The sequence below is a fragment of the Manacus candei genome, unplaced genomic scaffold (genome assembly GCF_025592945.1).
Source record: "Manacus candei isolate 608988 ecotype Guabito, Panama unplaced genomic scaffold, ASM2559294v1 h1tg000064l, whole genome shotgun sequence".
In the NCBI taxonomy this organism is placed as follows: domain Eukaryota; kingdom Metazoa; phylum Chordata; class Aves; order Passeriformes; family Pipridae; genus Manacus; species Manacus candei.
In genome coordinates, this window is record NW_026138112.1 from 1,631,020 (window position 1) to 1,642,766 (window position 11,747).

The window sequence follows — 11,747 nt, forward strand, 5'->3', positions numbered from 1 at the left end:
CCCACCTCAGGGATGGAAACTGAGGAGCTGCTTTACTCAGTCCTTGGAGATGCCCAGATGGCTCAGCAGCATCCCACAGACCAAACATGAGGTCCCAGATTTGTCTTGGATCATTTATTTGGTGACAGCATGGCACTGCTGTGAACAACCCTCAGCACAAGCCATAGGGTTACGTGTCCACTCAGCAGCTCATCACCACGAGCTGCCAAAATCCCTGCAGCTGGTCCTCCTCTGTCACAAACCCCACCCAGCCTGAGGCCATCTCACCACCAGCAGGATGCAGGGTGATGCCATTCCTCATCTCCAAACTCGTCCTCCTTTCTCCAAACTTTCCAGCGGAGACCTTAAAGCGTCGATGACACGGAGCAAGGACAGCAGGGAGACACCAAGGCTGTCAGGGCTGGAGCACATGTCCTGTGCACGGAGGCAGAGGGAATGGGGCTCCTTCTCTGGAGAAGGGAATGTTTTGGGGGGAGCTAAAAGCAGCTTCCCAGTACCTGTGAAGAGGAGGTGTCCATGAGGGCTGGGCCAAGCTTTGTGCTCAGAATGAGAACAGACACAAGCTAAAACAACAAAGGCTCTGACTGGATATAAAGGGAAAGTTTCTGCTTCGAGGACAGTGGAGCAGTGGGAGAGGGGCCAGAGAGGCTGTGCAGCCTCTACCTTTGGGGGTTTCCAGCACCCGACTGGATAAAGCCAAAGCTCACCTGCCACAAGCAGGAGGTCGAAATAGGGATCGCCTGCATTCCCACAACCACAAGTGATCCTGTGATTGCACGTGACAGGCAGGACAGAGCAGGACTCCTCTCCCCAGAATTGGTCAGCAAAGGTCCCCTTTGGGACCCTCAGACCTCAGCTACCCTGGCTGGCCTCACCTGGGACCCCCACCCCGGTGGCACCCCCTGCTCCCTCTTTTGGGAGCTCCATGAGCTCAGCCCTCCCTGTCCCCACCGCTCTGTGCTGTCACTGTACCTGTGCGTGGTCCTTCTCCTGGATGGGCCTTGGACTACCCTGTGGGCACTCCTGTCTCTGACTTCCCAGCTGGACTTCGCAGACAGCAGGAACCCGACTCGTTACCACACCTCATCTGATGACAACTGGACATCGATGGAAGTGGCTGTTCCCACCAAGGCCACCCCACTCTGGTACTGTGGGGTTGTGCCCTCCACTGCCCTCCAGCTCCTGGCTTGTCCTCCAGCATGGAACAGCCCCATCCTTTGTTTCCAGCCACAGAAAAGCGCAGGGTCCTCACAAACTTGGTCACTGGGAGGTCTCAGGTAGTTCTAAGGCTGTTATGTACATCCAGAGGGGCATTTGGCATCACTTCCAGGGTGGTCTGGGCTTGCAGCCACCTGCTGCCTTGCCATTCCTGGCCACAGGAGGTCCGGACAAGCTTTTGGACCTGCCCCTCATCAGAGGGCCTCCGGAGGAGGCAGGGGTTCTCGGAGCACTCTGGTTTTTCCACTTTTCTGTCCCGAGGTTGTCTGAAGCCAGGTGAAGCCTTTCCAAGGGGGCGCTGAGCCGGCTGACAGACTGGGAACGTCCTCTGACAGGAGGTCCCCAGCCTTCGGAGCAAGGATTGCTCTCGGGACACTTCCAGCCACCGGATTTGCCCCTGTGGCCGGGCTCTGAGCCCGCTGCGGCCGGAGGGGCAGAGGCCGGCGGGTGCAAAGCTCTCAGGGGTGTCCCCCTGGAGCGGGGGGAAAGGCCGGGCTGGTTTCGAGGGGCGGGCGGGGGGCTCCAGAGCAGCGTATGGAGCTTGGCTATGTCTTGTTTCCTCATCCACGGAGCTGCCCAAGCGGCACCCTGGGGCTTGGCACCGAACAGGGACTCGTCGCAGAAGGACGGAGCGTGGCTTCGGGACCTTGGCGGGGCGACAAGCGGAGAGACACGTGTTGGTTAGAGCGGCATCAGCGGGACCCGAGCGGGATGGGGAGGGACTCACGAGGGGGGGGAGAGACCCCCGTGGGAGGCTGAGATCGCCCACCAGATCCTCCCGGGAGCCACCGACCCCCTTCACGCGTAGTGAGCCCCGAAATGCGGGACAGCGGGCCGGGGGCTGCGGGGCCGGGGCGAACAGGACCGGGGGCCGCGGGGGCGTGGGGAGCAGGAGCGGGGGAGCACCCCGAGCCGCCGCTCACCTGCACTGACTCCTCGGCCGGGAGCCGCCGGCAGCGGGAGCCGGGGGAGCCGCCCAGGGCGGTGCGAAGGCGGGCGGCGGCGGGCGGGCCCCCGCGGGGCGCCCGAACAGCGACTCGTCCACGAAGGAGGCCCGTGCCCGGCGGCGGCCCCGGGGCACCCGCGGCGGGCGGGCGGCGGCGGGAGCGGAGCCGCCGCCCGGGGCCGGTCTCGGTGCCGCTCCCCCCGCCCGCATGGCCGCGGCCCCGGGGCGGGCGCGGCCCCGGCCCGGCCCCTTCCGCCCCCGCCACGTGGTTCCGCCGCCGGTCCCGCCATGGCGCCGCCGCGCCGCCGCCGCCAGCCCCGGGGAGCGCCGGTACGGGGGGAACGGGGGGAGCGGGGAGGGCCCCGAGGTGTGTGCGGTGTCCGCGGAACCGCCGTGCCCGTCCCCGTGGGCCGGTGTCCCCGCTGCGCCCGGTGCTGGCGTCCTCGGCACCAGCGTTCCCGGTGCCCGTGGGCCCCGCCCTGATGTCGCCAGTTGCCGTGTGCCAGCGTCCCCAGTACGGCTGTCCCCAGTGCCGATGTCCCCAGTGCCGATGTCCCCGGTACCTGGTGTCCCCAGTGCCGATGCCCCCAGTACCTACCTGTGTCCCTAATGCCAGTGTCTCTAGTGCCAGTGTCCCCAGTGGCAGTGTCCCCAGTACCAGGATCACTAGTACAAGTCCCCGTTGCCAAGGTCCCCAGTACCAGTGTCTCCAGTACCTACCTATGTCCCCCTTGGCCATGTCCCCAGTGCCAGTGTCCCTGGCACCCCCTGTCCCCAGCATGGATGTCCCAACCCTGGATGCCGGCAGTGCAGAGCTGCAGTGCCCTGTGACACCCATCCCCACAGGCGTGTCCCCAGGTCCCCGCGCCTTCCCTGCCCGCCTTCCCTACCGCTGCCGAGGAGGACGATGGCGCTGACGCCGAGCTGGACACCCAGGCCATGGTTCGGGCACAGAACCAGAAGAAGAAGAAATCCGGGGGCTTCCAGTCCATGGGTGCGTGTGGGGCGGGGGACAGCTGTCCCTGGGATGGGGACTGTCCCCTCCTGCCCACGCCCCCTCACCTGTCCCTGTCCCTTCAGGCCTCAGCTACCCCGTCTTCAAGGGCATCATGAAGAAGGGCTACAAGGTGCCCACCCCCATCCAGAGGAAGGTGAGCGTGGGGGGCGGTGGGTCCCCTCCCCGAGGGGTGGCAGGGGGGCAGTGGCAGTGACGGTGATGGCACTGTGTCACAGACCATCCCCGCCATCCTGCGCGGCCGGGACGTGGTGGCGATGGCACGGACGGGCAGCGGGAAGACGGCCTGTTTCCTCATCCCCATGTTCGAGCGGCTCAAGGCGCCCAGCCAGGCCGGGGCACGTGCCCTCATCCTCTCGCCCACTCGGGAGCTGGCCCTGCAGACCCTCAAGTTCACCAAGGAGGTACAGGGGACAGCAGGGGCGAGCGGGGACAATGGGAGCGATGGGTTTGGTTTCCAACATGCTTCTTTCTCACCCTTAAGCTGGGCAAGTTCACAGGCTTGAAGACAGCCTTGATCCTGGGAGGAGACAAGTAAGCTGTCCCTGTGTCCCCCTCTGGTCCCTGCTTCCCTAAAACCTCCCCAAAACCCTGTGAGGGGCTGAGCTGCCCTGGACCACTTCATCCTCTCCCCTCTCTCACAGGATGGAGGACCAGTTTGCTGCCCTGCACGAGAACCCGGACATGTGAGTGGGGCACAGGGAGGGGATCTGGTGGGGAAATGGCCCCTGGAAATGATATCTCCTCTCTAGGGATATCACTGATGTTTAGAGCCAGTGTGCCTGAGGGACGTGTCCTGGTGTTCCCTTGGAGCATCTTCCTGTGGAACTTTGGGTTGGAGTTGGAATCTGCTCCCAGCATGGGTTGGGGACACTGTCGCCTCCCCAGTCCTGTCACCACCTCTGTCCCCACAGAATCATCGCCACCCCCGGGCGCCTGGTGCACGTGGCAGTGGAGATGAAGCTGAAGCTGCACACTGTGGAGTATGTGGTGTTCGACGAGGCCGACAGGTCAGTGGGGCACAGGGGGGGCCCGAGGCTGGCAGTGTCCCCATATGTGTCCCTGCAGTGGCAGTGAGGGACCTGCCACATCCCACGTCCCCTGCCCTGCAGGCTCTTCGAGATGGGCTTTGCTGAGCAGCTCCACGAGATCATTGCCCGGCTCCCAGACTGCCACCAGACCGTCCTCTTCTCCGCCACACTGCCCAAGCTGCTCGTCGAGTTCGCCCGTGCTGGTGAGGAGCAGGGGGCAGGTGGCACTGGGGGAGCCTGGGGACAGGGACATGGCACGGTCCCACAGCTGGGCTGAGCCCAGCACTGACAAAACTGAGCTGGATTAACGCTTGGTGTCCCCAAGCCCCTCAGTGGGGCTGGTCCCAGTAGCACATCCCACGTGCGACCCGTGTCCCGCGTGTCCCACATCCCACAGGCCTCACCGAGCCGATGCTGATCCGCCTGGATGTGGAGTCCAAGCTGAGCGAGCAGCTCAAGGTGAGACGGGCCTTGTGCTTTGTGCCCGCACCTCCTACAAGCCACTTGCTCCTGAGGAGGGGACCAGGGTGGCAGGGCTGGCACAGGGTGGGGCACAGGGCTGAGCGCTGCCCTCCCGTCACAGCTGGCGTTCTTCCACGTGCGCGGGGACGACAAACCGGCCCTGCTGCTCCACCTGCTCCGCAGTGTGGTGAAGCCCCAGGACCAGACCGTCGTCTTCGTGGCCACCAAGCACCACACGGAGTATCTGAAGGAGGTAAGTGGCACTTGGAGGTGCCTAGGATACCTTTCCAGACCCACATGGGGTCTTCAGCCATGGATATGGCTCCCTGCTGGAGCTTCTGCCGCTGTTTCAGTGGCTTGAAGAAGAAATCCCAGCATATGTGACTGTGGAGGTGCTGCATCCACCTACCCCTCAAAGAGGTGGAGCACAGTGGGATTTGGGTGTCTGAGTGGGCACCCTGGAGCCTCAGGCCCTGTCTGTTGGCTGAGGGCACATGCCCAGGTGGGATCCCGTCTCTCTTCCTCCCCTTCCCCAGCTGCTGACGGCGCAGGGCATCCGCTGCACCCACATCTACAGCTCTCTGGACCAGACCGCCCGCAAGATCAACATCGCCAAGTTCTCCCAGGGCAAGTGCCCAGTGCTGCTGGTCACCGACGTGGCCGCCCGCGGGCTGGACATCCCCATGCTGGACAACGTCATCAACTTCAGCTTCCCCGCCAAGGCCAAGCTGTTCCTGCATCGTGTCGGTGGGTGCCAGTGCCCCACACAGGGTCCTGGGGGTCCCTCAGGGGGACGGGGAGGGTGTGAGTGGGCTGTGCCTTGTCCTCTGTTTTCCCCTTCCTTGTGGCCTGCTGAGCTGGCACTGGTGTCCCTGGCTTGGGGCAGGAGGTCGCCATGTCATGACAACAGGGGACAGGCTGGAGACAAAGCAGTGTCAGGAGTGTACCCAATGTCCCAATTGGACTGTGGGAGCTCTTGAGGGCAGAGCTGGCACCTTCCCTTTAGGATGGCACTGTGGTGGGCTCCTTTTTGCCCCTTCCCCAGCCATGCCCACCTGGTAAATGTCACGTGCATGGGCTCCCAGGGACACCAGTGGGTCCCTGTCTGGGTGGGGACAGGCCAGGCTGGCACAAGGTCTGGTTTCCCATTCTCCTCCTCCCCTTGCCAGGTCGCGTGGCCCGAGCTGGCCGGAGTGGCACTGCCTACTCACTAGTGGCTCCTGATGAGATGCCCTATGTCTTCGACCTCCACCTCTTCCTGGGACGCCCGCTCATCCTCGCTGGAGCCCAGGAGATGCCTGCTGGTGAGGCAGGCAGTGGCTGCGTGGCCAAGCTGGGACAGTGGCCACGGGGCCACTGGGGCATTACCCTTGGCCGGTGCTGGAGTCTGTGGTCTTATGGTTGGCCCTCACACAGAGGGGCGATGCAGAAAACGGGGTGTTGGGGGTGCTGATCGAGCACTGCCGAGCTCCCTGGGGCTGCTCCGATAAATCCAGGGTGGGTGCTGGGGAGGTGACACGGTGTCCCCTGTGCTGCAGATGCTGGTGGGGTCCTGGGCCGTGTCCCCCAGAGCCTGGTGGATGATGAGGAGTGCCTGCTGCTGACGGACCACGAGGGCTCGCTGGAGCTGCGCAGCCTGCGCCGCGTCGCCGACAACGCCCAGAAGCAATACCTGCGCTCCCGGCCCGGCCCCTCGCCCGAGTCCATCAAGAGGGCCAAGGACCTGGATGTGTCCCAGCTGGGCATGCACCCGCTCTTCAGTGAGTGCCTCGGGGGTGCCAAGGGAGGGGACCCCCTTGCCTTTGCCAGGGAACTGATCTGTGCCCCTCTCCGTGCCTGCCTTCCCCAGGCACTCGCTTCGAAGACACTGAGCTGGAGAGGCTGAAGTTCGTGGACAGCATTAAAGCCTACAAGTCCAAGGCGGTGAGTTGAGATGCCTGGGTTTGGGTGGGAAGGAAGGTCCATGTGGCTCACTGGGAATCATCCTCCCACCCTGGGGGACAGACCATCTTCGAGATCAACGCCACATCCCGGACGCTGGCCAGCACCGTCATGAGGTCCAAGCGGCGCCACGACAGTGCCCTGATCGAGAAGTTCCAGCGTGGGCAGCAGGAGAAACGGGCAGCAGCACTCAAAGGGCAGTGCCCCGCCCCGCCTGGGCCCCAGGATGGGGAAGGAGAAGGAGAGCAGGAAGACCTCCAGGTAACAGGGTCATGGACACAGGAGCTGCTGCAGAGTGGCTTTGGCCCGGTGATGGCAGCAAAATTGTGCCCCCAAAATGCGCCATGGCTTGGGGGTGGTGCACAGACTTGCAGGGATGTTGGGGGGGTTGTGGCTCCTGCAGCCCCTCCACTGTCCCCATGCAGGACGTGTTCTCCAATGTGGTGGGCCAGAAGCGAAAACGGGGCCAAAGGGGAGAAGATGGTCCCAGGAAAAAGCCACAGCCGGCACAGCAGGTCGAGGACTTCTACATCCCATACCGGCCCAAGGACTTTGAGAGCGAGCGGGGGTGAGTTTGGGGCGGGCTCCTGCTCCTGTCCTGTCCCAGCCTGTGCAGGGGCCACTCTCATAACCCCGCTTGCAGGCTGAGTGTGGGCGGCGAGGGCAGTGCCTTCGAGCAGCAGGCGGCCGGGGCTGTCCTGGACCTCATGGGCGACGAGAACCACAACCTCAACAGGAGCAAGCAGCTGCTCAAGTGGTGAGTGGGGTCTGGCCATGGGCTGGGGGCAGAATTAGGGCTGGGGGTCCCACCACCTGGTCTCACTGCACTCCCCTCTCTCGCAGGGACCGCAAGAAGAAGCGGTTTGTGGGGCAGACAGGCCAGGAGGACAAGAAGAAGGTGCGGACAGAGAGCGGGCGCTACATCAGCAGCTCCTACAAGAACAACCTGTATCCTGCCTGTGGGTGCTGCTGCCTGGGCTGGGGGCTGGGGGAGTGGGGCTGGACCCACTGGCAGCCACGTGGCATTGGGCTCTGCTCCTGCGGATCCATCCCCTGCCAGGGCAGGGGCTGGGGAGGGAGCACGGTCAGACACCACAGCAGGTCAAGTGAGGAGAGTCTCCACACATTCCCTTAACCTGCCCGTCCCAGCTATGAGAAGTGGAAGCAGAAGTACAAGGTTGACGAGCGGGATGAGGATGACGAAGGCCAACACAGCAGGGAGCAGTTCAGAGGGAAGCACAGGCGTGGGCACGGTGAGTACCCAGAGCAAGTGACGGAGCCTAACGTCACCCCCCCTGGCTCTGTCCCCCACCCTGAGCGTGGCCATGTCACTCTGCAGGGCCCACACAACCCCCAGCCCAGGGCAGGGTGCGCTCAGAGCTGAGGAACAAGCAGCAGATCCTGAAGCAGCGCAAGAAGGCGGCCAAGCAGCGGTTCCTGCAGAGCGGGGGCCTGAAGCGCCTCAAGGCCAGGAACCGGCAGCGGGTGCAGGAGCTGCGGCAAATGGCCTTCGGGCGCCGGGCGGGCACCACCAAGAAGGGCAAGCTGAGGAAGAGGATGTAGGGGAGAGGACTGTGCCCCCAACACTCCCCCCACACCTAGGCTGGGAATCAGGGAAGGAGACAGTAAAAACTTGGCTGGTTTTGCATCCCGACTCTTCTCTGACCTTGCTCCAAGCATCATGCCTGGGGTAATTCCTCCTCCCTCAGGCCACCCCCAGGCGCAGTCCTAAAACAAGTGAGTCCTGCATCTCCACAGCTGGGATGTATTTTGATGGGAGACACCTTTGGAGATACCAACAGCAGCTCCCTGTTCCTGCCCCAGAGCAGTGCCACCCCAGTGTGCCTGTGCCACAGCTGTCCACGTTGCCTCTCGTCGTGGAGTTAACCAGAGAGCAGCCTCCATCCCCAGGGGTCCTGTGGCTCCACACTGGCCCTGGCAGCCTCCCCCTAGCCCTGGGAGCAGCCAGGCATTCCCAGGGGCTATTCCTGACTCCAAGACAGCCTGGCACCCCTGTGGCGCAGTGGGTGCCTGCTGATGGCACAGATGTCAGTCAGGTCTCGCAGGCAGAGCAGCAACTGCAGAGATGGGAGCCTGATGCCACAGCCATCCAGGGACATGAATGTCCCTGTGTCCCCCAGCCCTGCTGCCCAGGGGAGAGGGCTGCACTGACCATGTCCAACTGGGCCTCGGTGTCCTCCAGGGCCACATCCATGGGGATCCTGAGCCGTGCGGTGGAGAGCTGGAAGAGGTTCAGCACGGCCAGCTTGATCTGCCCCAGCAGCAGGGTCTTCTGGGTGGCTGTGCTCTGGACACGGGCCCAGCAGGACTCCTAGGGGACAGAAACAAAGCCTTGGCTCCCCCCCACCACTGCCCTGTGTCCTCCTGCACCCCCCAGGCCAGGATGGGGAACCCAGGAGTCCTGGCTGTGTATCCCCCCCATGCAGAGCTGCTGCTTTCTGGGCATGTGTGGGGACCCTCAGCTCAGCCCAGGGGGTGGAACCCAGCATACCACCACCACTTTGGGCATCTCCCCTCTGCAGACACCAGGGGTCTGTACTGCTGCCCCTTTCCCTTGGTGGGGGGTCCTGGGTCACCCCATATCCCCTCTTACCCACTGGAGCACGTCTTGGTGGGTGGCCTCCAGACGTGTGTGGAGCTGGGCCAGCTCATTCTTGGTGCTCAGGAGCTCAGTGCTCATCTCCTCCTGGTACTGCTGGAGCCGTGCCCTGCCCTGGGCCAGCCGTTCCTGCCCAGCTTCTGCCTCCTGTGCCAGGGCTGCCCGTGCCTCCGCCAGCACCCCAAAATGCGCCAGCATGGCCGGCACATCCTGGAACTGGGCAGTGGGAGGGGCGGGCTGAGAGGCTGCGGGAGCTGCTGCCCTGGACAGGGCTGGGCCCCGCCACAAGGGGCTTGGGGACACGCCAAGGTGGCACCGCAGGGCTCACCTGCCCCATGCTGGCCAGCGCGTCCCGCAGGTAGTCCCCGAAGCGGCGGAGGCTCCGCAGGCGCCGGGCCAGGCGCTCCCTGTGCTGCAGGAGCCCCTCGAGCTCCCGGTGCAGACGGGCGGCCTCGGCCCCCTGGGCCACCGCCCACGCCCGCTCCTCGCCCGCCCTCCGCTCCCGCCTCGCCGCCACAGCCTGTGGGGTGGGACGGGGTCAGCGCGGCCCCCGCAGCCAGCCCAGCCCCGGCCCCCGACCCGGCACCTTCAGGAAGGCGTCGAATCTGAGGGCGACATCCCGCAGCTCCTCTTCCCTCCGCGCCAGCTGCTCCCGGCGCTGCGCCAGGCGCTCCATCCTCTGCCGAAACTCCTGCGGGACCAACCAGGTGCTGAGCGCATCATGCTGTGCTGGCGCACCCGAGACAGGGGTGGGTGCTAGCCCGGGGACGGCTGGGGCGTGCCGGCTCCCTGTTCGTCCCCAGGGCACGCCACAACCCCTGGGGAGGGGGAACACAGCAGGCTGGGGCCGCCCTTACCTCCCGCTGGCTCTGCAGCTCCTGCTCCACCTCTGCCACCTCCCGCCTCTTCAGCAGCGCGCGAGTGGAGGGCATCAGAGTGGCTGCATCCCGCGCTGGCACCGTCCTGCCATGGGCTGCACAGAGCTCAGCATGGCTGGAGGGAAAAGAGAACCCGGGCAGGGGCATCTGCCACCGTGGCATGGGCAGGACCCCCATGGACCACCACTGCCTGCAGAGCCTGGCCATCCCCCAGGTGTGCAGAGACCCCACAGGGTTATCTCTACCTGCATTGGGGTTCTCGCCCACCCTCGTTCCTGCCCATCACTTCTGCTTCAGCCTCCCCTCACCTGGAGACCCCCAGTGCCAGCACTGCCCCCCAGGGAAGGACAAGTCACAGCACAACCTCAGCTTTGTGGTTAGACCCTGGCAAGTCCCCCCTCCTCCTCGCAGCCCACAGCTGGGGTGCCCTCCTCCCTAGGGACACAGCACCCACCCAGTGACACCCACCCTGGCAGCGGCAACACAAACTGAGACCCCCGGGGCTGCAGGACATAACTGGCCCCGTTTCCAACCCCCCCTGCTCTGCTCCAGCCAGCAGCACCCGCTGTGGGAGCAGCTGCCCTTCCCCAGGAGGACGGAGGGGTCTCACTCACAGCAGCAGCCGTAGCTTGTCCTGGAAAGCCGCGCGCAAATGCTCCTCCAGGTCCTGCTCCTCCAGGTCCGAGTCCATCTCGGCCGGTGGCTCCTCCTCGCCCCGGGGCCTGTGGAGGAGCTGGGAGAGGGCAGACGAGATGGCAGCAGCACACAACACTGTTGCCGGGCAGCCGGAGGCTCCTGCAGTTCCCTGGGATTTTCCTGGCATGGCTCTGAGCGTTGCTGTGAGGGTTCAGTGTTGGGCACCAGGAATGCACCAGGGCTGCCTGGGGACAGCTGCAGGTGGGTCCCACCCTCAGCCCTCGAACCACAGTCCACCCTTGCACTTACACTCCATTCCCTCCAGCCCTCAGACCCTGCTCCAGCCCCTCAGAACTCTCTGTTTGGGTTCCACAGCCCTTCAGAGACCACTTGTGCACAGCCAGACCCCAACCACCATCCCACCAAGTGCTCAGGTGTCCCCACCCCTCTGTGCCCATCAATTCACACTGTTCTAACATCCCAGGGATGGCTCAGCCCCCCTGACTTCACCAGTGCCCACACTGCCCCTCCTCACATGCCCCAGGAGTGCTTCCCTTACACTCCATGTGCCATCAGATTCCCTTCATCCCCATGTGAGTGCTCATGCCCCCCAGCTAACCTGCACACACAAACCCCCTGTGTGCACTCCTCCCTCCTCCATCACTCTACACACTCGATCACACCACTCCCCACTTTAGTTTACTCCTGTCCCCTCTTGCAGAGTCCTCTGCTCCCCCATCCCACCCCATCCTGCTCCATTTGGCCATTCCCATGAGTGTGTTGATTCCTCTACTCCCTCCATGCACATTCAGATCCCTCCCTGCTCCCCTCTGTGCCTTTTCACCCCTCTCTTTACCCCGCAGGGTGCTCAGACTGGACCAGTCCCTGCACCCTTCCTGCACATCCCGACCCTCTGTCACGCACCCCACAGCTCCCTTGATCCCCTCTGTGGGGATTCTGCTTCCCTCATCCCCTCCCTGTATAAGTTCCCTCCATGCTT

At 64.3% G+C, this 11,747-nt stretch overlaps 3 protein-coding genes across 4 annotated transcripts; 1 reads left to right on the forward strand and 2 right to left on the reverse strand.

Annotated features, from left to right (window-relative positions):
- Positions 1-99: 99 nt before the first annotated feature.
- On the reverse strand, positions 100-2,390 carry RITA1 (RBPJ interacting and tubulin associated 1). Its single transcript, XM_051805315.1, has 3 exons — positions 2,142-2,390; positions 973-1,864; positions 100-497 (listed from the first exon to the last, which is right to left on the reverse strand). Exons 1-2 carry the CDS (start codon positions 2,372-2,374, stop codon positions 1,321-1,323), a joined length of 777 nt encoding a protein of 258 aa, XP_051661275.1. The 5' UTR covers positions 2,375-2,390; the 3' UTR covers positions 100-497; positions 973-1,320.
- An 18-nt stretch (positions 2,391-2,408) lies between these two features.
- On the forward strand, positions 2,409-8,320 carry DDX54 (DEAD-box helicase 54). Of its 2 annotated transcripts, none has more exons than XM_051805294.1 (20): positions 2,409-2,494; positions 3,011-3,158; positions 3,245-3,315; positions 3,398-3,583; positions 3,664-3,713; positions 3,824-3,865; positions 4,094-4,189; positions 4,292-4,413; positions 4,608-4,669; positions 4,794-4,925; positions 5,209-5,419; positions 5,842-5,976; positions 6,211-6,432; positions 6,522-6,595; positions 6,677-6,874; positions 7,039-7,181; positions 7,257-7,370; positions 7,457-7,561; positions 7,763-7,866; positions 7,953-8,320. In XM_051805294.1, exons 1-20 carry the CDS (start codon positions 2,453-2,455, stop codon positions 8,174-8,176), a joined length of 2,481 nt encoding a protein of 826 aa, XP_051661254.1. In that variant the 5' UTR covers positions 2,409-2,452; the 3' UTR covers positions 8,177-8,320. The 2 variants fall into 2 exon arrangements, with proteins under 2 accessions (XP_051661254.1, XP_051661255.1); XM_051805295.1 differs by having other exon boundaries at positions 2,433-2,494; positions 3,023-3,158.
- Positions 8,321-8,364: 44 nt separating this feature from the next.
- On the reverse strand, positions 8,365-11,744 carry CFAP73 (cilia and flagella associated protein 73). The gene is made up of 7 exons (XM_051805313.1): positions 10,726-11,744; positions 10,091-10,226; positions 9,820-9,924; positions 9,562-9,753; positions 9,228-9,449; positions 8,787-8,945; positions 8,365-8,691 (listed from the first exon to the last, which is right to left on the reverse strand). The coding sequence occupies exons 1-7, from the start codon at positions 10,932-10,934 to the stop codon at positions 8,596-8,598; spliced, it is 1,119 nt and encodes a 372-aa protein (XP_051661273.1). The 5' UTR covers positions 10,935-11,744; the 3' UTR covers positions 8,365-8,595.
- Between the last annotated feature and the right edge of the window lie 3 nt (positions 11,745-11,747).

Bases quoted from the DNA above. Each gene is read 5' to 3' on its own strand.
- CFAP73 (XM_051805313.1), bottom strand. From the start codon at position 10,934: ATGCCAGGAAAATCCCAGGGAACTGCAGGAGCCTCCGGCTGCCCGGCA. The intron at 9,925-10,090 runs GTAAGGGCGGCC...TTGGTCCCGCAG, and splicing joins AGCTGCAGAGCCAGCGGGAG to GAGTTTCGGCAGAGGATGGA. The intron at 9,754-9,819 runs GTGCCGGGTCGG...CCCACCCCACAG, and splicing joins GATTCGACGCCTTCCTGAAG to GCTGTGGCGGCGAGGCGGGA.
- DDX54 (XM_051805294.1), top strand. From the start codon at position 2,453: ATGGCGCCGCCGCGCCGCCGCCGCCAGCCCCGGGGAGCGCCG. The intron at 3,159-3,244 runs GTGCGTGTGGGG...CTGTCCCTTCAG, and splicing joins CGGGGGCTTCCAGTCCATGG to GCCTCAGCTACCCCGTCTTC. The intron at 4,190-4,291 runs GTCAGTGGGGCA...CCTGCCCTGCAG, and splicing joins GTGTTCGACGAGGCCGACAG to GCTCTTCGAGATGGGCTTTG.
- RITA1 (XM_051805315.1), bottom strand. From the start codon at position 2,374: ATGCGGGCGGGGGGAGCGGCACCGAGACCGGCCCCGGGCGGCGGCTCC. The intron at 1,865-2,141 runs GTGAGCGGCGGC...CGCCCCGCCAAG, and splicing joins CGGCCGAGGAGTCAGTGCAG to GTCCCGAAGCCACGCTCCGT.